The sequence below is a fragment of the Marmota flaviventris genome, chromosome 5 (genome assembly GCF_047511675.1).
Source record: "Marmota flaviventris isolate mMarFla1 chromosome 5, mMarFla1.hap1, whole genome shotgun sequence".
Lineage (NCBI taxonomy): Eukaryota > Metazoa > Chordata > Mammalia > Rodentia > Sciuridae > Marmota > Marmota flaviventris.
Genome location: NC_092502.1, coordinates 147,997,713 through 148,020,722, shown reverse-complemented (window position 1 = coordinate 148,020,722; position 23,010 = coordinate 147,997,713). Strand labels below are relative to the sequence as shown.

General features: G+C 42.9%; 1 protein-coding gene across 1 annotated transcript in view; it reads right to left on the bottom strand.

Moving 5' to 3' along the window:
* Window positions 1–23,010, bottom strand: part of Egflam (EGF like, fibronectin type III and laminin G domains) — a 179,787-nt gene that overhangs the window by 38,194 nt on the left and 118,583 nt on the right. The window contains exons 8-13 of the mRNA XM_027936295.2: window positions 9,313–9,428; window positions 8,422–8,731; window positions 7,668–7,768; window positions 6,471–6,571; window positions 4,427–4,571; window positions 833–1,022 (exon numbers count right to left, since the gene is read on the bottom strand). Of these exons, the coding sequence (XP_027792096.2) occupies window positions 833–1,022; window positions 4,427–4,571; window positions 6,471–6,571; window positions 7,668–7,768; window positions 8,422–8,731; window positions 9,313–9,428 (963 nt within the window). The remainder of the gene's footprint in view (window positions 1–832; window positions 1,023–4,426; window positions 4,572–6,470; window positions 6,572–7,667; window positions 7,769–8,421; window positions 8,732–9,312; window positions 9,429–23,010) is intronic.

Sequence of the window (23,010 nt, the reverse complement as noted above, 5' to 3'; positions counted from 1 at the left end):
GAGTGAAAGAATGAGTAAGAGTTGATGAGCCGGAGTGAGACTTCACGGCTGTCACCAATAGGCGCTGTGTTGTATCTTCCTCAAAGTTCATAAGTTGACACCCTCATTCCCAATGTGGCTGCACTTGGAAATAAGGCCTTTCAAGGGGTAATTAATGTTACATGAGATCTTGGGAGGGGGGATCAGGTCCAATCTGACTATTGTCCTTAGAAGAAGAGGAAATTTGGATGCAAAGACCCAGGGGCACACACACAGAGGAAGACCACGTGAGGCCCTTCCAGAGAGCAGCCAGCCAGCCAAGAGCTCAACAAAGAGCCGCAAGAAGCAGAGCCTGCCTGCACCTTGACCTTGGACTTCCAGCCTCCAGAACAGGAGAAAACGAACTGCTGATATTTAGGCCATGCGATCTGTGACACTGTGTTACTGCAGCCTTGGGAACCAAGACAGAAAATGTTTGGCGTGGTGGTCAAAAATGAGAATTTGACCTTCTTCCTGTAGAACAGAGGACACAGAAAATCTCTTCTTATACGATTGTGTTGGCTTTTACACTGGACCAGGGAAAGTTGGGGTGAGAAGGCTGATGCGTTTGCTCTGCCCAGTGCGCCCACACTGCATTTCAAGCAGAGGTTAAGATGGCAGCAGGGTACATCCCAGAGTTTGCTTCACCCTATTGATACCATATGCTCAGAGTCAAGGTCAACATGTTCACAGGGCACCAGCTTTCACGGTCCTCCCCCCTGAAGTTCTGCAGTCCTTCTGGCTGCTCACCTTCCTGGCCCAAACCAGAAAGGTAACCCCACAAACCCTCCCAACCCACTGGGCAGTCACTTACCCACATCAGCCCCACTAAGGGCTTTCCCCAGCGGCCAAGGCCTCATATCCATTCTCTTCCCATTAACCGAAAGCGACTGCACACAGCCTTGAAAGCCTCGGTTTGTTCCCGTTGCTCTGACCAACCAGTAAGCGCTGGGAGCCCCACCAAGATATAGAGGTGTCCGGAAGGTAATTTTACTGTACTGGCCCTTTAAGAAAAATAAGAAGGATCTCACGAAACAAACTCAAAAGCCAAAACACAGCAGAATTTGGTAAAGAAGGCTGTTAAGATGCAGGTTACAGTCCCAGGGTTCTCTTTCACAAGCATTTGTCTTTAAGACATAGCCCTATTGAGAAATGAGACCCACAGTTACCATGTGAAACTCAGGGAGCTCCCAGGGGGCTGTGCTTCCTGCAGGGAAGATGTTGGAATGCCCAGAAAGGAAGGGAAGGGAGGTCAGAGCCCAGACCAACCCAGCAGGCTCTGGACCATGCCAGGCATCCCAAAACAACCTTTCTCTTTCCAATCCTGACACCAATTTACTGTGTACCTTGGACGGGTCATAGGGTTATACTGTCCCCCAAAGGTGGCCATACTAATTTTGGGTATATGTGGGCCAATACCTACCCTTTCACTCACCAAACCGCCTTTATACTATGTACTGCAGAAAACACCACAGGGGAGTAATTGCCAAACAGATTGTGTTGCAAGATATTTTTCAGTTGGCCTATGGATGCAACTTGTTTTTAAAAATGTCATTACAGCAAGGCAGGGAAATTTCCAATCTTAGACCGAAACGCAATCCAGATAGCAGGTTTGGAGGTTACAAAATATAGAGCTGAACATTAGTAGGAGAAAATTAAGGTACCATATTCTTTGTTTTTGTTAGGAAAGAAATATCTCCTTCATTTGAATGAAAGGATAAACACAGGATCTGGGGAAAGGCACTTGGCCACAACTTAATAAACACACGAATCTGAATCCTTTTAACTCTGTTTCCAGCAAGTAGAAATGTAATCATTATTTTTCTCTTTTGTAATGCACAGATAAGAATCATCTGTTAATAGGGGACTGAGCAGGACAGCAGTTGCAGTGGGGTTGGAGGATTAATTAAGTTGTTTGCCAGCTGCTGGACACAGTGCTTTCATTAGATGAATCAAACACTTTCTTGGCTTATCTTATCAAGATCTTCAGAGTTCTCTTCTTCCTGATCCCATCCTCACCCTTTGGGTCTTATCCCCTGATCCAGGATGGAAGCAGGTGAACTGACAGCTCATTCTCTTTCTAAAGCATTAAGTGCATCAGAGGGGGTAGGTGTCTCCTTGGAGGAGCCCTTCACAACAGCTCTCAGGCAGCTGTCTTTAAGCCTTTACCTCTCATGAGGTTAATTTTGGGTCCCTGGAGACTGCTTTGCCTGCAGAAATGGAAACGATCTGGAGTTTGCATTACCCCAGAACCGCCCTTGACAGTTTGAGACAACTCTGAGGTATAATCTATACTCCAGAGCTCCACTGGGGGACCAGGTCGGAGCCACACACTGAAGAACTGTGTCTGAGATCTGGCCCTTGCTGACTTCTTCCTCTTCCCTGTTCATCTTCTCTTCTCCCTTACCACTCTCCCTGAGGAGCATTTTCTTAATATATCACTTGTATGGGATTCCTCATCTCAGGCTTGCTTCTAGGGAAGCAAACTTAAAAGAGAATTGCTGTCTCCCCAGACAGTTTATTAAATATTCCACATCTGTGGTCCTGCTTATAGACTTGCTCAGCAAGTCCCAGTAGGGTAGAGGCAAACTTTGCCCTGAGTGCCCACAAAAAAACTACCTGATGTTTTGCAATTAATTCTTATATTTATTAAAATCGTAGTTTTAGGAGACTGGAAAAAATGTGAAAACGTAAATCATCTGAACTCACATCAGTCATTGGATTCCTTGTACATCTCTATCAAAGGTTTTGATAACTTGCTTTTTGAATACCTGTCCCCCCAAGGGCAGGAAAACATCCCCCGAGACAGTCTATATCACCTCTTCACATCTTTGTATGATTAGGTGAAGTTAAAAATGGTCTCCCCAAGGCATTTCCTGTTCTGTTTCAGGCTTAGGGGTCAACTGAATAAAACCTCCTTCCCCAAGACTCTTTTTTTTCATTCTGCAATGAAAAGCAACGTGCCCTCATCTTCTCATATCTAAACAAATACTCCTTCCATCAATCATTAAAAGGATTTTAAGTCATATTCCTATGTGGGTGACTGGCCCTTGAATGTGCTCCTATTTTTTTGTGGCTCTCTTAGAATGTTATTACAGAAACAAATGCAATCCTTTTAGAGGACTGGAGTCACCATTACAGTCACTGGAAACTATTATATAGTCACTAGAACAGAAAAAGACTGTTACCACCTTTTTTCTATGTTCTATGCCTCTATTAATGCAGCCTATACTTTCCTTATCTTGTTTTTACTGCTCTGTTTTTTCATCATCACTGAATTTCCTTGCTTTAAACTATAGGAGATTTTTACATGCATTGCATGTATTTTAACATCCTGTCTTCTTGTTTGTATTTTGTGTCCAAGTTTGAAGTCTTTTTAGTTCTATCAAATTTCATTTATCAAGTTTGTCTTATTGTTCTGGCATTGATGTGACTTTGTGGTTCATTTATCTGTCCTTTTTTTTTTAACACAATATCTTTATTTATTTTTTATGTGGTGCTGAGGATCGAACCCAGTACCTCACATGTGCAAGGTAGGTGCTCTACCACCGAGCCACAGCCCCAGTCCCTGCCTGCCCTTTTATTCTCCAGGAATATGGGTATAAATGGTGTCCCTGTACTCACATTCATTACATTTGGATTTTTGTTCCTTTAGAAACTTTGGGTCCAAATTTATGACTTTTTTTTTGCCTTTAGAATCATGAAGACATGACCCTTTATATAACATACCTTGCCAGAAAAGAGTAGTTAAGAGCCCAGGAGGGGAGGAAGCTTAGACATATACACAATGGTTTCCTTGCTCCATTTGCCCTAAGAGAACACAGATACCTGCCTGTTTATTATTACAGGTTCCGTGTCTTGGCAGGTTGCTAACCTGAGCTCTTTACCCTAAACACAGTCTTCAAATTACTCAGAGCATAACAAATATATGAATTCCTAGGTGATTTGCTGAGTAACCCAACAGTTAAATTATTTCCCCACTTCCTACAATGATGATCTCCATAAAGGTGCTGAATTCATTATTCCTGCATCTTGAACCAAGGGAATCTTTCCAGCTATTTTCTAAAGCCACAGGACTCTGACCCTCCTGCCTCAAAAGGAAGCTTTGTGTCTAACATTGATGAGGGACTGTTCTTCCAACAGGGGCTTTCCTTGGCTTCCATGTCCCTGTGATGTCCTTGTGGATGCAGAACATGTTCCTGGGCACACTGCACCTAGAAGCAATGATGCCTGTTCAAGTCTCCCTGCAGTGCATGTGGCCTGAAAGCTCACCTGGAGCAGAGCAGGAGCTTGGCAAAGCCGTGGTGTGGGTCCCTTTGCATCCTGCTGACTGACCCTGCCTCAGCTCTCTGCAGGGAGCCCCTCTCCGGAAGCCAAGGGTAATGGGCCGGCAGGATGTGAGCCTTACCTGGGACTGGCCTGTCATGGGGGTGCCATTGTTCAGCTGCAGCAGCCCATTCAGCCCATCTCTGTAGAGCACCACTGTGTGCCAGGCCCCCAGTTTGATTTTAGTCTCACTTACAATGATAGCGACCCCTGTTCCACAATTAAACCTGTTAGGAGAAAAGGGAAGGAAGATTCTTTGAACAATTAGCTCACTGTGTTTCCAGACTCTATGGACATACCTTCCAGGACATCAGCTCCTTCCAGAGTGGATCTGTTCAGAGCTGTGCCTACAGATATCAGCAGCTGTGTAAACCTGAGCCTGGATGAGCAAGAAGCCTCTTCCCTGGGGGCTCCATCTATTTCTCCTTAACCTGTCCATGGAGCCTTTGGACATAGTGTCTTCTTCGCTGGATCATCTCTGCAGCTCAGAAAATGACAGGCAGCCAAAGCCCTCCCTTCTCTTTTTCAGATACTGCCAGATGTGGAAAGTGGGTTTGAGGTGCATAGAATTAGAATGTGAGCCACTCTGCTTCCAGACATTTCTCTGTGGACTTTCCCCATCTCTCAAATGACAGGCAGAGTGATATTAATAAAACATAAAAATCCAAGTCTTCACACTCATTTTGGCAAGCCAGCCAGCCCTGCCATCTGTGGGCAGCTGTACCCACATACAAGTGAGGTTTCTATAGGAGCCTCCAGCTCTGGGGCCAGGTGTGGGGCAGAGGAGGAGCATGCTTAGGTGGCTGCATTATTTTCTTTTCCCAACCTTCCTAGGGTCCAGGGCTGTCCGATCATCACTATGCCTGAGAGGCAGAACTTTGGTTCTCTCTGGTTAACTTCTAAACAGCCACCATGCCACTTGCATATGGATCCTGAGAGTGCTTCTCTAGGAGAAGGTGTGATGGGCATTGTCCTTATTAGGATGTGTACAGTCCGCAGCCCTCTTTTCCTATCCTCCCATTTTCTCATAATGACCTCAGTGGAATAGAATGGTGTTCACAGGCTTCACAGAGGGGGATGTCAGCATCACTCAGTGTGCACTGCAGAGCTTAAGAGCTGCTACCAGCCAGGAACTGCCAGAGCTATTGTGCATCTCTCCCAACCTCCAGGTGCTAGAGCCCCAAGAGGTTAGAACCACTGCCCAATCCTGGCAGCTGCCATAAAACTTCCAGAAATCAAATCACTTAGCAAAGAATGAAGGTCCATTTTCTAGTTCAACTGGGATGCTTAAAAGTTTTTCTACATGAAAATTACTTTTTATGCTGAAATAATATAAAGAGACCATAACCTCTGATGCATCTCAAGTGCTTGCTGAGGAGATGGGGTTGTGGGGTGAAGGGGGCTGCTCCAGGCACCTGTACAGGTAAACTCATTCAATCCACTGAGGTCCTGGAGAGATGCAAGCTCAGAGAGGTGATGTCAGGTGCTGCAGGTGAGGCAGCAGGGAAACAGAGCCATTGGGACCTCAGCCAAGCACCACGGGGAATGACAAGGCAGAAGCCCCCTGGTCACTCACAAATAGATACTGGGTATACCCCTCACTCCTCCCTGAAACTGTCCTGGGAAGGCCACCCATGTACTAGGGGTGGCTTCTAAAAGTGTGCTGGGAGGAATGACCAGGGCAGAGGAGGCAACCCACTGGGTTCACCACAGCCCTGAGGGATAGAGGACGTGGCTTGAGCCTCTGTGAACCCTCTGGAGGCTGTGGGCTCCTCTCTGCTCTCTGTGGCCATCAGCCCTGTAGCCCCAAGGGTACCAGAAGGAGCTCGCAGCCTTCTTCCCATCAAGTCCACTGGAGCCCCAGCAGAGAAGGGTTGACCTCCAGCTTCCTGCTGCATCAGAGCTGGGTGCACCAGAGCTGTCTGCTGCTGGGTGAATGGGGCGGCAGGTTCCAAACCCCAGGTTTTCAAAGGCACCCTGAAGTCCTGACGCTCGGTGTTGGGGAAACCGCTCGGCACTCCTCTTCTACACGAGTCCATCCTCTCTATATTTTACTTACTCTATGAACTTGTCATATAATGTAAGGAGAATTTTAATAAACTGGTAGGGATTTGGGCAAGAGTTACCTGAACTGCAGGGAGCGTCGGATGATAGCCAGGGACATGAAGTCGCCCCTTCCATATTCGTTCTCCCCGCAGTAGAGCAGCAAGCCGTCCTCTGCCTCCGCCTGTTGTTACACAAAGAAAAGCCACATGAGCAGTGATGGCCTCGTCCTCCAGGGGGCGCCATCTGGACGCACTCAGGAATATGCAAGCTCAGCATTCTGCCTGCGCCCAACGTACCCTGTCTCCAAGGTGCCCAGCATGTGGGCTCCAATTCACTCCCAGGCTCAGTGCATATTGTTAAACAGGGGGTAGTGATGTAAGCAGTGTGTAGAAATGGCAGGGAGGTGAGAGGAAGGTCCCCCGCCCCGCACTGGCTCTTGCCTGGGTTCTGTGGACCCGGCTGCGGAACCTCCAGAAGACATGTGCGCGTGTGCACACATGTGAGCACATCACTAGCCCTCACCAGTTTCTGTCACCAAAGAGCATTCTACTTTTTTCTTTACTCTTTTTACTAGTCTTCATTCCTTCCTGGGAGACATGCACATTTGGTTTTTACTACCGGGAGACCAGGATTGGGAAAAAAAAAAATTCATTCTGATCAGCCTGCTGGTTGTCTTAGATGAGGATACTGTGGCAGGTACTTCAAGGGGGGCTTGTTCCAGATCTTCAAACCTCTTTGTTTTTTCAAAGGTATTAAAAAGAATCACTTAAGCTGAACTAACTGACTGAGTTCTGATCTGCAGCTGATTCAGACCAGAGAGCCTCTGTCAAGTTCTCCAGATGTGCTCTGGGAGGGGCTGGTGGTAGTACTGTTTTCGGTAGGTTCAGTGTCAGCCATTGCAATGAAGACAGACACTGGGGTTCTCTTTAAGGGGGATTTGGGAATACAGCATGCAGTGTTACTTCTGAAGTCCTGGCTGGGAGGAGACATGACTATGGACAGCTCTGCTGGGACCCCAGCATCCTCTCTGGGAACCTTCGTCCTTGTCTTGATCGGTGGTTCAGTAACACACTACCCCCACCCCCTTAAACCCACTTTGGCTTCGGCCTTTAACTGTCCCGAATGTGCCCATTGCTCCTATTATATCTGGTTAGAGGACGGGCTCTGTGTCAGGTTGATCTTGGATGCCTCCCCCTGTTTCCCAGCCTGTTCCCCATCTCCCTTTTGATGCTCTAAGGTGCCAAATAAGCATGCAGCAGACGACTCATGCCCCTTACCCTAAATTCAAGAGTTATCTGAAATGCCTGATAGGAGTTCTTCAGAGGCTCAAAAGTTACATAGGAGTGGCCAAAGAACTGAGGATACTGAATAAGAATATCTGAAAAGCAAAAAGACAACATGAAAGGATGGTGTTGCCTCATTTCTTCAAAAGCAAAAATCAATATACACCCCTGCCTGGCTACCATCATGTGGAAGCCTTTGCTGATCTTTTCAACTTAGCTTATGTCTTCTTTTCTCTGCTTTTTATACCTACTGTTCTCACTCTTAGGGACTTGGAACTTTGAAAGTGTTGGGAAGTTATTGGATTTGGGGGATTGGTATTTGCTTCCCTAAAAAGAAGTGGAAGGCTTTCAGACAACCGCCAATCACTTTCCAGCTACACATTCGTGTAATGTAAATTGGCCCAACTATGGTCCTTGTCACCCTCATGCCCGTGTTCTTCTGGCAAAGCAGCTTCTTGGTAGAGATGAGCCAATTCTAGAGCCTACCTCTCCAAGGTGCTACTGAGATGACTTAATGGTGGCTGTTCCAAAAGGACTACCCATCTGACACACAGGAGCTGGACTCTATGATTAGAAGCAGTGGAAGTTGCTTCACAATTTGCCTTGCTCAGCTAATTTAATGACCAATATGAGGAGCAAAGGGCCTGTCCTACAAATGAAATAGAAGGAGACATGTTTGGATCACAGTGCTCACATCTGGCTCTCCATGGGGCCCAATCACTGCCACATTTTCCCCCAGAGCACCTACCATCTGAGCAGCTCTCGCCACCTTTGCCCAGGTTGCAATGGCATCGTGAGCCCCCCCAGGTGTAGTCATTGACACAAAAGCTGTCAGCAGGGCAGAGGATCTCATCACAAGACTTCTCAAAGAGCCTCGACATCGTGGCTACACCCTTCTTCCCCTTCCCTTCTGCTGGAGTGGGCTGGAGAGCCACGGTAGTTGTGGGGAAAGATGCTGAGGTAGTGGGGGCAGGTCTGGAAAAGGACTGGGGGTCAGACAGAGAAGTTTCCACCAATACTTTCTTATTCCCTCCTTTGGTAGCAGGAAGTGGTTTCACCTAAAACCAGAGAAGAAAAAAATTCAGCATAAAGACTCAGCATGGTAATTAGACTGCTTTACTGTGGAGGTTGCTGAATTCTTGAAAGTATGGTCACTATTAGTACTTTCCCCAAACCCTGAGATGTAGATGGGGCAGAAGCACTGACCCCAATTTATGGATGAAGAACTTGACATGGAGATTTTAAGTACCTTTTATTACTCAGAAAATCAGTGGTAATGCTGAGATTATGTGAGCTGTTCTTACTACATTATTACAAAGATGCACTATTTGTCAAGGAATTATTATTTCCTTAAAATAACTGATTTTATAAAATTTCATTGGTGGGAAATCTAACTAGGTTTTTGCCAGATTGTGAGATCAGCAGGCAGCGGTGTCTCAAGAACTTCAGCATGGCTGGATCTTCTCTACTACTAATTTATGCTCTCCTTGAGCCTCAGAGTCAGAGGAAATAAACATGTGTTAAAAGCAAATGGGTCAATTTAAGTTTGAAGTAAAATGTTCATGCTTCACTGGCTACATTGCCTTGTTCAGCAAGAAAGCTAAAGTCTGTGGGTTTGCAGAACAGAGAGGACTGTTACCTCCTCAAAGGAAATGTCCAGATCTAGGTCGTCTTCAAATCCATCATCATCCTCTCCAGCACCCATGTCTGTGATGTAACGAGGTCCATAACGGCCACTTCCTGCTTCCTCAGGGCCTTCACAAAGAGAAGCAGCACATCTTGTGTCAACCTGCACCTTTGCACTATTATCTATCCTGACTATGTAGATCAGGATCCAAGGAATTCAAGGCAGTAGATAGAGGAGGCATCAATGACAGAGGAATGCAAAAATGCTTTCCCTCATAAGTAATTCAGGAAACACCGATTAATACCAGAAAAAAAGCCATTTTGTACTGACAAGCTGACAAACATGTGAGTCGGGAAGTAAAAATATTACCAAGAATGGGATCCACGGGGACTCATGTTAGATGTGTAAACTGGTACAACCATTTTACAAAACACTTGGAAATAGTTAATATTAAGTCAAAAAAATGTTCATACCTTTTCACCCACCAATCCCACACAACTTACATAACCTACAGAATTCTTACACATATCTGCTCTACAGGTATGTGCAACACAATATCACAGCATCAGAATTTATAACAGCAGGACTGGGGATATGGCTCAGGGGTAGAGCACTTGCCTAGCAAGCATGAAGCTCTGGGTTCAATCCACCAAAAAAAAAAAGTGATAGTAAGAATTACCCCCAAATTGCTATTTAGAAGAAAAAAAAAACAACATCCCAAATGTCTACTAACAGAGAATGGACAGATGAATTACAGTCTATCTATGGAATGGAGTACTGTATAGCAAAGGATGTGAAAAAAAATAGGCATTTAATGTACCAACAGGGCTTAATCTTACATGATTTCATGCAAAAAAAAAAAAAAAAAAAAGCAAGTTACAAAATAACACATCCAATTTGATGCTATATATGCTAAAGTCAACCACAAGTAAAACTTTATGTATTATTTGGGGATACATATGTGTGTAATTTAAACTCTTAAGAAAGGTTAAGGCGAGGACAATCATAGAACTAACCCACGGAGATTGCAAGAGGGATGTGAACAAGGAGGGACAGGCAGGGGTTGCAGGGAGTGCTGTGCAGTACTCTGTTTAAGACAGGCACTGGATGCACAAGTGTTGGTGGTATTTTATATACACCTTCTATATGTATATGCCTTCATATTTGAATTATTCCATTAAAAGTTCTTTAAAACAAAGAAGGGAAATTATAATAAATACTCTCACATCCAGCAAAAAAAAAAAAAGAGGCCTTGTGTGCATCCTGAAAGACAACCACTTCCATGGCTCTTAGCAGGACAATGGGATCTTTCAGCACAGGAAGGTGGCTCAAAGAGATTCTTAGGGGGCAGAACAAGCCATTGTCTCCCAAGGGATGGGCAGATGATGTTTTTGTTCAGCTGTCATTCATGGAATGCACTGATCCACCAAGCTCTGGAGTTGGGCTGCACCTAGGCAGCTCTCCACTAGGGGTAAAGGCCTTTCCAATGCTGCAGCAGAGACCCTCTATTTGGGGTCTGGGTGAGCAGGAGGCCTCGCTGTGAACTGAGCATGCCAGGTAGCAGCCTCTGGGAGAATCAAAACTTTGGTAAGAGAGATTGACTATGGCAGGTTGCTGATGCCTATTAGCTGTTAGAGAGGTCTAGTGTTGATATGACTGGAAAAAACATGGTGATTTTATAAAAAAGGAAATATGACATTAAAAACAACTGAACTTAATAAAGTATTCCACAAAAATAAAATCACTCTCCTTGTCTTAATATGTTTGGGCTGCTAAAACAAAAACACCTAAGCTGTGTGGTGTATATATAACCAGTATTTACTTCTTACAGTTTTGGAGGCTGGAAAGCCCAAGATCAAAGCACCAGTAGATCCAGTGTCTGATGGACAGTTCTCACATGGCAAAAGAGCAAAATAAGAGTCCCCAGGCCTCTCGCATGAGGTCACTAATCCCATTCACAAGGGCCTCCTCCTCAGCCAAATCACTTCCCAGAGACCTCAACTCCAAATATCATTACATTGGGAGTTAAAAATATAGGGGACTTTCAGAATAGCACATTTCTAAGCAAAACAGCAAGCAGATTGAAAAAGGAACTTAAGGAAAAGACAGAATGTTAGGGGTCATGGTGCTAACCAGGTGTCTCCTGGACAAAAAGGGAGAAGCATGGTCAGCTGATGATTTGGTGCCAGGGTGGAGTGTGCTGTTCTTGTTGTTCAGGAACATCTTGGTGGAGGTGGGAAAACACAGGGGAGATGATGTTCTCATACCCTCCCCAGTAATTCCCCGTTTTATTTAAAATATCCCATCTGTCAGCTGAAAATTGAAGTTTTTCGATGCCAGATTTATACCTGGATGTGTGTCGTCTCAGCCACCTGCATGCAGCACAGCTGTGCACCAGATGTCTTTACACAAAAAGCAAGAAACCCCTTGAGAAGAGCTTCCTCCTCTCTCTCCTCATCTTGGTATCTTTTTTACCTTTCTCCTGGTCTCTCTCATTTTCTATGTCTCTGTCTTCTCTCTCTCTTCCTCGTTCTCCATTTCTGTCTCTCACATATTCAAGAGTTCTTGGATTTCAGAGGAAAGAATCCACTCGGTAGTGGAAGAATTATCTAACACATACGTAAAGAAACCGGCTTTTTTCAGCAGTAGGTTGGTCTCTCTATTTCCTGGGTGTTCTCTTGGCCCTGTGCACAATCCTGACATTCTCCCACAGGTTTTCATCAGTGTCAAGATTCTCTTCATCTTCATCTTCTGGTATGCTCTCTGAGAAAACACCCTACTACCTATGAGATAGGTTCTAGGGTCTTTGGTCAAGAATTCGAGGATCTCCATGATAAAAACTCCTCTTTTCGGCTCCCTCTTTCCCCATCATCTTTTTAATTGAAACCTACTGTCTTTCCCTCCTTACCAGGTACATTCGGAACTTAACAGCACATTCCTAAATTTTTCAATGATCTTTCAAGATAAATATGATTTTTCCCATCTTGTACATAACTAAACTAAAGCTAAGGGAGACTAGGTAACTTGCTTTACATCAAAGGCTTCGAAACTGGCCCAGGCGACCTCAGAGCCAAGGTCTATCTCACTCCTTAACTCTCAGTTGCCCACAGAAGACACTGTGCAGGTTGTAAAAGACCTGGCTTGAAATTTAGCATACATTGATTGTTTTCAGTGTGCTGGAAGATTTTCATATACTGTTTCTGTGAATCCTCACAAAATCCTTTTAAATTGGTATTGTTACTGCCATATTTACAATGTGGAGATATAAACTTAGAAAAAGATTAAATAACTCAGTAAAGGCACACAGATAGCAAACAACAGGGTTAAAATTTATCCTTGGTTTCTCTGTTGACTATATTATGCTACTTAGGATCTGACTCCAAAGTGTGTTTCTGGCTTGTTTTTCTTCTCTTTGAAAGCCATATTATGGTCCAACTGGTCTGCAGTTGCCTCCTGAATACATCTTCTATTTCTCTACCCCAACATGGTGGTTAATGATTTCTCCACACTGCCATCTAGTCCCCTCTCCCATCTCCTTAGATAGACCCTGCCCATTCTTCCAGTTAGCCTGCATTCTATGGAGACAGAGTTGAAAATGTGTCATTGAAAGATCAAAATCAAGTGACATTTAAAAAAGAGAACATCACAGCCTTCTGAGGAAAAAGGTGGCTTTAAAAAATATGAAGCCATCAAGACCTGTAGGCCATCCCTTCATCTTCTCCTGGATGGAGCTGCCCACCCATGGGTGTATGCCCCCAATTGTGAGCTTGGAAACAGCTTCCATAGCTTGATGAAACAAACCATGTTTGGGGATGTAAATGCCATGTTAGGATGGCATTTACACTTCCTGGACGCTTGGGCTTAGGATACTGCTCTTATATTTACCAACGTAATAGGAATCCTGTGAGAACAAGGACCATATATTTTAGATCTCTTTACATCCATAGTTCCCTATGTCTCATAAGAATCCAGCCTAATAGTCATTTTCTGTTTTTAATAAGAAGATAATAAACACAAAAAGGACCAGAGACAGCATGAACTTGAAGAAACCTGGAATTCGAGCTCACTGTCCTTTCTTCCTGATGGTGGTGGGTGATGGCCTCACCACCTTGGGTCTCAAATCCACAGCTTAGAGGAAGTTTTTTTTTTGTTTTTTTTTTTTTTACCAGTGCTATGTTTTTTTTTTAAGTGAGCACAGAAGGTACAGTCTAATCTAGTGATAAGAATTCTCCCAGTAGCCTGAGGTTATTGTAATTAAAGTGCATAGCTTTATCTCTTTCTACTTGGCACTCTGTTAATTAGGAAAAGAGAACATTAAAAAGGAGACATTTATTAGAATTAGAGTAGTCAACCACAGACTGAATGCTAAACAAATTCAGAGGTTATTCTGCTGTAAGAAAAACTGATAAACAAAACGGATTCTTTTAGGAGACAGAAGGATGACTTTTATTTTATGAAGACAGAACAGATTTCATAGAAATTGTGAATCTCTCTGATGTATCAACTTGGTAATAGTTGGAAATGTTTCTGGTCATAGAATACAAATAGGTTAGGAGAGGGACACAAATGGTCTGTGATCTTGATTAAGTCACTTAATCTCTCTGAATCTCGTGTTGTCCGTAAAAATAAGGAACAAGATTAGATTTCATGACCCATGAGACCCTTTCTGGCATTCATGTTCTGTTGCTCTAGAATCCATGATATTGACTTAGACACGTTGCAGGCATCTGTCACGTCACGCAAAGTTTGAAAAATAAACATTTTACTTACGTGGATGAAAAAGAGGAAAAAAAAACCAAACAAGCTGGTTCCGTGAGAAAAATCACATGCTCGGGGACGTAGCTTTGTGTTTAACACTCCTGGAAACGTAATCTACCCTTATCCGATTCCATATTCATTCAGCAGTGCTGGGTTGGTCCTTCTCTCAGCAGCAGTTGGCATCATGACGGGGGAACGCTTATTTCCCTCTGTCGAAGTTCCCATCGTGAAGACAGAGTTTCCCTAAGTCCTCTTGGGTTCCTGTCCAACCCCTTTCCCTCCCTATCCAAGTGGAGACAGTAATCAAGCTGCTGTGTGGAAGCATTTGGCCCACAGTTCTGAGCCAAGGGAGGTGATTCTATCAAAGGATTTAGAGGAGGGAAGAGGAATTTGGGACAAATTTGTTCCCTCTCGCCTTCCCTCTCCATCTCAACCAGAGGAAAGCTGTGACCTGGGTAGGGGGACCCCTGTGCAAGTCCACACCCAGTGTCCTGTCCCAGAGTCTGGGCTGGGCAGAAAGAAGTCCGCAAACCCACTGTGGCTCCTAGGATAAACTATGTCTTCTGACTCAGCCTTTATCACAAATAATGGTGGCATCCAATTCTGTCTAATTGTGCTTTCTTATTTCTTAATGCATTCTGAAAGCGGGAAAAGAGGAAAAGTCCTGCTGACTCTGTTTCCTCAAGGTCCAAAACACCCACCAGTATCAAGAATGCTTGGAGAGCTGGGTGTAGTGGCACACGCCTGTAATCCCAGAGGTGGCTCAGGAGGCTGAGGCAGGAGGATCGAGAGTTCAAAGCCAGCCTCAGCAAAAGCAAGGCACTAAGCAACTTAGTGTCTCTAAATACAAAATAAGGCTAAGGAGGTGGCTCTGTGACTGAGTGACCCTGAGTTCAATCCCTGGTACCAAAAAACAAACAAACAAACAAACAAACAAACAAACAAAAGAATGGTTGGAGAAGAAGGGTTCCCCATTAGACAGTAAATCTTGGACAGAAACTGGGTCTGGTTGGTTAGATAGAATATTGACAGATAAGAACTGTGGCCTGGGTCCTCTCAAAGACCCTGTGTGACTGAATCTATCAGCTAGTCTGATCTCACACCAGTGTAGTCTTTCTCACCCTGCTCCATTCTTCCTACAAATTCTTGGAGACATCAAATTTTCTTCTATCTCAGGAACTTTTCATTTACTGGTCCCTATATTTGGAAATCTTATCCTGTCCCTTTGTTTTTAAAAATTCTTTAATATCTCTGCTCAAAACATTTTCTTCCCTTTACTCCAGATAAGGATGAGTTCCCTCTCGAATGTTTTCACTGTTCTTTCCTTTATAGCATTGACTCTGCAATTACCTGTTTATTTGCATGATGATTTCAAAAGTGAGACTTTCCCAGTAGATTGTAAAATCCTTAAGAAAAGTAATATTGTCCATCTGGTACAATTACAACCTCACTCACTCCTGGCACACAGTAGGAACTTTTAAAAGTTACGGGCAATAGAGTGAACTTGTGGAAGAGTTGAAACATAATCTGCAAATCTGACAGCAGCTTCATCCAGGTTCTAAAAACCAAAGTCCAGCCACGGGAGGAACCACACAGAGAGCTTGAAGGCCATTAATCATCCTTTCCAGGATGTTAAGGAAATCATTCTGCAGAGTTTTCCTGGAAAATAATCCATACTCAGAGCCCTTCCTGGAGTTGATGTTCCAAGTGTCCCTTTTGCCTTAAGCTGCTTTGGCTTGGGCTGTCTGCTTTATGTGAAGCCAGGATTGCTCTGTGGCCAAAAATATGATGAAATAGATCTATGTGCTAGCATAAAACAACCATATCCATAATGACCATTTTAAAGAGGCTGGGTATGGAAAGCTCTGCTGCATACTGGGAGGTAGGCAGATATTCCAGCACCAACCCCTTCGCCTGCTTCTGTTGCAGAGAATAGGGAAGGTGCATACTAGATTTCTGGGCCTCCTCTGCATCAAGGTTGAGGGAGGAGTCAAGAGGGTTTGGGTCACTAAGATGCAAGTAAAAGTCTGCTAGAACTCCTCTTCCCTCTACATTTTCTTGGGCAGTGAAGGTGGTTATGAAAGCTGAAATAATTCATTGCTAACTGAAACAGATGGTGACTGAACAACTCAATTAGATCCTCTCTATCTCAGCTGGAAATATGGCAACTGGGTGCATGTGGAGTGGGTAAGTCACAAGAGCCCCACTGTGCCCCTGAGGACCACAGGGTGGGGTTTCTATTTCTGCACGAGGAAGGCCTGCACAACACCTGCCTCAGCAGCCCAGAGCCCAGAGAGACTACAAAGAAGCTTCATGGTTTCCCTTGTTCTTGTTTTTTTTCCAACCAATTTTCCTAAATCATTCCCTCTCAATATGAAAAAAGCTAATTAATCCAAGGGTATGTTTCTATGGTAGAGGTGGGGTTGCTGGAAGAGAGCAGTTCTGAGTACTACCATAGGAAGGGCTCTTCCTTTCTGCTCACATGCTTTGCAAAACTGTAATATGGCCATTGACCAAGAATGGCACTCCAGGCACCAAATGACTTCCAGAGCCCTCACCTTAAAGCTCCTCGGATTTCTTTATTTGTATGTATGCACATGCAGAGGAAGTGCTAATGGTGCATAAACCCTGTGGGGCGCTGTCTTTTAAAGAACATCAACCAGTCAACCAAGCATAGTGTCTTTCTCTGCAAGGCTCCCTGCTCCTCTAATGGCTGTGGAAGGTTAAGCAGGTGGCCAGAAACCAAGGTGTGATGCACCTGCTTCTCTGCTGCCTGCCGAATGGCAGGGACTCAGGCACTGCATAATGGTAAACGTGGCTGCAAGCACAGAAGAAAAGACTATGGCTATATCTTCATTGTGGTGTGCTGAAAATTTCAGGCTTGCAGGCTTTGTAACTTTTGAGAGCAATGGAAAATAATTCACTCTCTATTTTCTCTGGCAATATCACAGGACTGGAGGTGGGGTGGGCAGTGTAAAATTTTGACAGGCAATTAAAGCATTTCTAAATGGCTCACATTGGGATCCAGCATTATGAATACAGGACACACTCATTATGTCTATTAAAGAAGTGAGTGAAGGAATGTTCTCCATAAGAGCCAAAGCTTCCTGCAGGTGCTCTGCATACTCTAAAAGTAAAGTAATTGTTCAAGGTCCCTAGTTGTAATCTGGTAGATACTCTAAGTATCTACTCAGTCTTTTTTTTTTTTTTTAATAAGTCAATGGACCTTTATTTTATTTATTTATATGCAGTGCTGAGACTCAAACCCAGTGCCTCACACATGCTAGGCAAGCGCTCTACCACTGACCCACAACCCCAGCCTACAGTCATTTTTACTAGGAGTTTGGTAGTGACTGTAAACTAATTATTAATGGCAGAAAGCAATTGCCCATAGCATCAGGAGGATATGATTTTAAAAGTGATCTCCCCTCCTCCTTCTGGGATCATTTGGCAGTATATATCAAGTGTTCGAGTTATTTGATTTTATAATTCTACTAATAGGATTTTATCCTAAGAAAAGTCGGGTATAAGAATGTTCATTATCATTTCAACACTTTTAAATGAAATTTAATGGCATGTGATGGGTTCATGCAATGATTTTATGTTTGGAAAAAAATGGAAACTATTGGTGACCTTCACACGACTGGTGGGGGTAGAAGCAGATTCGAGTGGGTGGAAGAATAAAGAGTTAAAAAAAAAAACAGTGGTTACTGTGAATGCAAACAGTTATAGTTTGAATGTCAAGTGTCCCCCAAATGCCCATATGTGAAAGGCTTGGTCCCCAGCCTCTGGGGCTATTGGGAGGAGGTGGAACCCTTAACAGGTTGGGCCTAGCGGGAGGGAGTTATGTCACTTGGGGCATTGCTTTAAAGGGAATACTCAGACCCTAGACTTTCTCTCTCTTCTCCTTCCCTGCTGCTTCCAAACAGCCTCCCCTGCTTCTTCTGCTTCTGCCATGATGTATTGAACTGTTGCAGGCCCAAAGCAATGTGACCAAGTAACTATGGACTGAAACCTCTTAACCATGTTCCAAAACAAACCTTTCCTCCTTTAAGTTTGTTATCTCCGGTATTTGTCATAGTAATGGCAAGCTGATTAACACACCAAAAAATAATAGACCATAATTATAGCTTGAAGAAAAGCAACGAAATGGGATGGTAGGGGGTGGGTTGTGGGGAAGGAAACTTTTCTGTGAATAGGGTTTGTATGCTGAAGGGATTGACCATGTAGAAAAGCAGATGGATCATGTAGGAGGGAGAGCGATATTAATACAAAGTTTGACATCTGCAGCGTGACCTCCAGTGGGCTCACTGTAAGTGTGGGTTCAGTTCACACCCTGAATTTGGGAAACAGAGACTAGAGCAGGAAGACTGTGATGATAAAGAAAGGGGAGACTCAGCTTCGGGGGGCTCACAATCCAGTGGGGAGAGAGACACGTGCACCTGCAAGAGGACGGCTGCTGTGCTCTGAGTGAGCACCAGTGTCGCTGTGGATTCCCTGTGGTCCTTAAGATGGCCTCACATGGGCCCCCACTGTGGTTCAGTTCCCTTTAGGTATTCTGATGGGCAGACTCTTCAAACTAGACACTCTTTTACCCTCCCATCCCTCAGTCCATTGATACCAACTGTTAAGAAAAAATAATAACCAAAACAAAGTTCTATATTCAATTAAATGATTGTTCTCAATGCCAAGAGTAAAACAAAGACAAGATCACAAAGCCTGAGAGTTTACTAGTAAAGGACCTTCGAAGGTTTATGGAAGAATATGCTTCAAGAAGAAGGCAAGAACAAGACGCAGAGGCGTGGGCAAGGACACTGTAATGTATGGATAGATCTACACAAGCACGACTGCTCTAAAAAGTCTAAATATGTCACGGTGACCAGAAGACCAGACAAGAACACCTTGGGGGCTGGGGAGTTTATTTTGGGTCCTGTTTTCAGATGTTCAGCCCGTCTCAGTCAATTCCAGCCCCAGAGCCTGAAGTCAGGCAGGACATCATGGCAGAAGGGAACAGAGGAGGAAAGCAGCCTAGCTCCTGGCAACCTGGAGGAAGAGAGACAAAGGGGAAGGCCCACAGGGAAGATGAACCGCGCCAGGGCACACATGCCTCCGCGGACCCACCTCTTCCAGTCACCTGCCTGTCTACAATTACTATCCGGTCAGTCCGTTCAGTCCAGGTTAGACTGATCTGGTGACAGCTCTAATCATCTCACCTCTGAACATTCCTGCAGTGACACAGGAGCTTTTGGGGATGTCCAAACCACAACACAAGGTAGAAGAAAACAGTGACAAGCTCTGAGTAAGAGAAGATGAACGGAACCAAATTAAAGCTGGTAAGTTCCTTTTGTTGTTTGAAAGAATGGAAACAGATGTTGAGTAACTTTTAACTGTTAAAATTTGGAAGTTATCAGTTTATAGATAGTAAATAAAAGAATTTACAATTTCATCCCAAGGGAGAAGAAAGAAGGACTAAACAGTATAGCAAATCCTAGAGAAAATGGGGAAAGAACAGGTTAAAAAAATCCTCCCAGTCCAGTAAAAAAATGGATAAGGTAGAGTAAATAGTGCAAAACAAGATCAAAGAAAAAAATTAAACACATTGATATTTATAATAATGGTAAATGGAATAAATATCATTTGAGACCATGCTTGTCAGACAGGATTTTTAAAATTTGAGCTATGTGATGCTAAAAACCTAAAGTTCCTAAAACATAGGACAGAAAGATCAAAAGTAAAAGAATGTTAAAGACATTCCAGGCAAAAGATAAGAGAAAGCTTCGTTTCTATGTTAGTATTGAACAACATCAACCTCAAGGGAGAAAATAAAAGCATCATTAGTGATAATGAATTAAAAGAATCACCAGGAATATTCTAAATAAATGATTCCAAACTTTAACCAATATTACAACTTTACATAAATATCAAGAAAAAAAAGGGAGAGGTAAAGGAGATTCTATGGGAAATTTTAAAGTATCTCTCTTAGTAATTGATAGGCCATGCTGACCAAAAAAAAAAAAAAAAATAGTAAGGATATGTAAGATTTAAACAATACCTTAAAAATGATTTAAAAAATTTAACTGGACTTTTAAATACAACAGACTTGGGAATAGATCTAATGAAAGCTACGAAGAAAGGATCTTTATGGAAAAAATTATTATGTTGCTCTTAAAAACTCCAAATGAGCTATAACCTGGTCATAGATTGGATGATTCTATGTCATTAAGATGTCAGTTCCTCTAAAATTAACTTAAAAATTCAATATGATTCTGATTTTTAAAATTCCAACAAGACTTTTATGGAATTCAAAAACTGATTAAGATGTTTCAATTGAAGAGTCAAAAGAAACAATTGAAAAAATTGACAAAACTAAAAGTTGGTTCTTTGAAAAAATAAACAAAATTGACAGACCCTTAGCGATGCTAGCGAAGAGAAGAAGAGAGAGAACTCAAATTACTAGCATACGGGATGAAAAAGGCAATATCACAACAGACACTTCAGAAATACAGAAGATAATCAAAAACTATTTTGAATCCTTATACTCCAACAAATTAGAAGATAGTGAAGGCATAGATAAATTTCTTAAGTCATATGATCTGCCCAGATTGAGTCAGGAGGATATAGAAAACCTAAACAGACCAATATCAATTGAGGAAATAGAAGAAACCATAAAAAGACTACCAACTAAGAAAAGCCCAGGTCCAGATGGGTATACAGCAGAATTTTACAAAACCTTTAAAGAAGAACTAATACCAATACTTTTCAAGCTACTTCAGGAAATAGAAAAGGAGGGAGAACTTCCAAATTCATTCTATGAGGCCAACATCACCCTGATACCTAAACCAGACAAAGACACTTCAAAGAAAGAAAACTACAGACCAATATCTCTAATGAACCTAGATGCAAAAATCCTCAATAAAATTCTGGCGAATCGGATACAAAAACATATCAAAAAAATTGTACACCATGATCAAGTAGGATTCATCCCAGGGATGCAAGGCTGGTTCAATATACGGAAATCAATAAATGTTATTCACCACATCAATAGACTTAAAAATAAGAACCATATGATCATCTCGATAGATGCGGAAAAAGCATTTGACAAAGTACAGCATCCCTTTATGTTCAAAACTCTAGAAAAACTAGGGATAACAGGAACATACCTCAATATTGTAAAAGCAATCTATGCTAAGCCTCAGGCTAGCATCATTCTGAATGGAGAAAAACTGAAGGCATTCCCTCTAAAATCTGGAACAAGACAGGGATGCCCTCTCTCTCCACTTCTGTTCAACATAGTTCTCGAAACACTGGCCAGAGCAATTAGACAGACGAAAGAAATTAAAGGCATCAAAATAGGAAAAGAAGAACTTAAATTATCACTATTTGCAGATGATATGATTCTATACCTAGCAGACCCAAAAGGCTCTACAAAGAAACTATTAGAGCTAATAAATGAATTCAGCAAAGTGGCAGGATATAAAATCAACACGCATAAATCAAAGGCATTCCTGTATATCAGCGACAAATCCTCTGAAATGGAAATGAGGACAACCACTCCATTCAAAATATCTTCAAAAAAAATAAAATACTTGGGAATCAACCTAACAAAAGAGGTGAAAGACTTATACAATGAAAACTACAGAACCCTAAAGAGAGAAATAGAAGAAGATCTTAGAAGATGGAAAAATATACCCTGTTCATGGATAGGCAGAACTAACATCATCAAAATGGCGATATTACCAAAAGTTCTCTATAGGTTTAATGCAATGCCAATCAAAATCCCAACGGCATTTCTTGTAGAAATAGAGAAAGCAATCATGAAATTCATATGGAAAAATAAAAGACCCAGAATAGCAAAAACAATGCTAAGCAGGAAGTGTGAATCAGGCGGTATAGCGATACCAGACTTCAAACTATACTACAGAGCAATAGTAACAAAAACAGCATGGTACTGGTACCAAAACAGGCGGGTGGACCAATGGTACAGAATAGAGGACACAGAAACCAATCCACAAAACTACAACTATCTTATATTTGATAAAGGGGCTAAAAGCATGCAATGGAGGAAGGATAGCATCTTCAACAAATGGTGCTGGGAAAACTGGAAATCCATATGCAACAAAATGAAACTGAATCCCTTTCTCTCGCCATGCACAAAAGTGAATTCAAAATGGATCAAGGAGCTTGATATCAAATCAGAGACGCGCCGTCTGATAGAAGAAAAAGTTGGCTACGATCTACAGTCGGTGGGGTCGGGCTCCAAATTCCTCAATAGGACACCCATAGCACAAAAGTTAATAACTAGAATCAACAAATGGGACTTACTCAAACTAAAAAGTTTTTTCTCAGCAAAAGAAACAATAAGAGAGGTAAATAGGGAGCCTACACCCTGGGAACAAATCTTTACTCCTCACACTTCAGATAGAGCCCTAATATCCAGAGTATACAAAGAACTCAAAAAATTAGACAATAAGAAAACAAACAACCCAATCAACAAATGGGCCAAGGACCTGAACAGACACTTCTCAGAGGAGGACATACAGTCAATCAACAAGTACATGAAAAAATGCTCAACATCTCTAGCTGTCAGAGAAATGCAAATCAAAACCACCCTAAGATACCATCTCACTCCAGTAAGATTGGCAGCCATTAGGAAGTCAAACAACAACAAGTGCTGGCGAGGATGTGGGGAAAAGGGTACACTTGTACATTGCTGGTGGGACTGCAGATTGGTGCAGCCAATTTGGAAAGCAGTATGGAGATTTCTTGGAAAGCTGGGAATGGAGCCACCATTTGACCCAGCTATTCCCCTTCTTGGTCTATTCCCTAAAGACCTAAAAAGAGCATGCTACAGGGACACTGCTACATCGATGTTCATAGCAGCACAGTTCACAATAGCAAGACTGTGGAACCAACCTAGATGCCCTTCAATAGACGAATGGATAAAAAAAATGT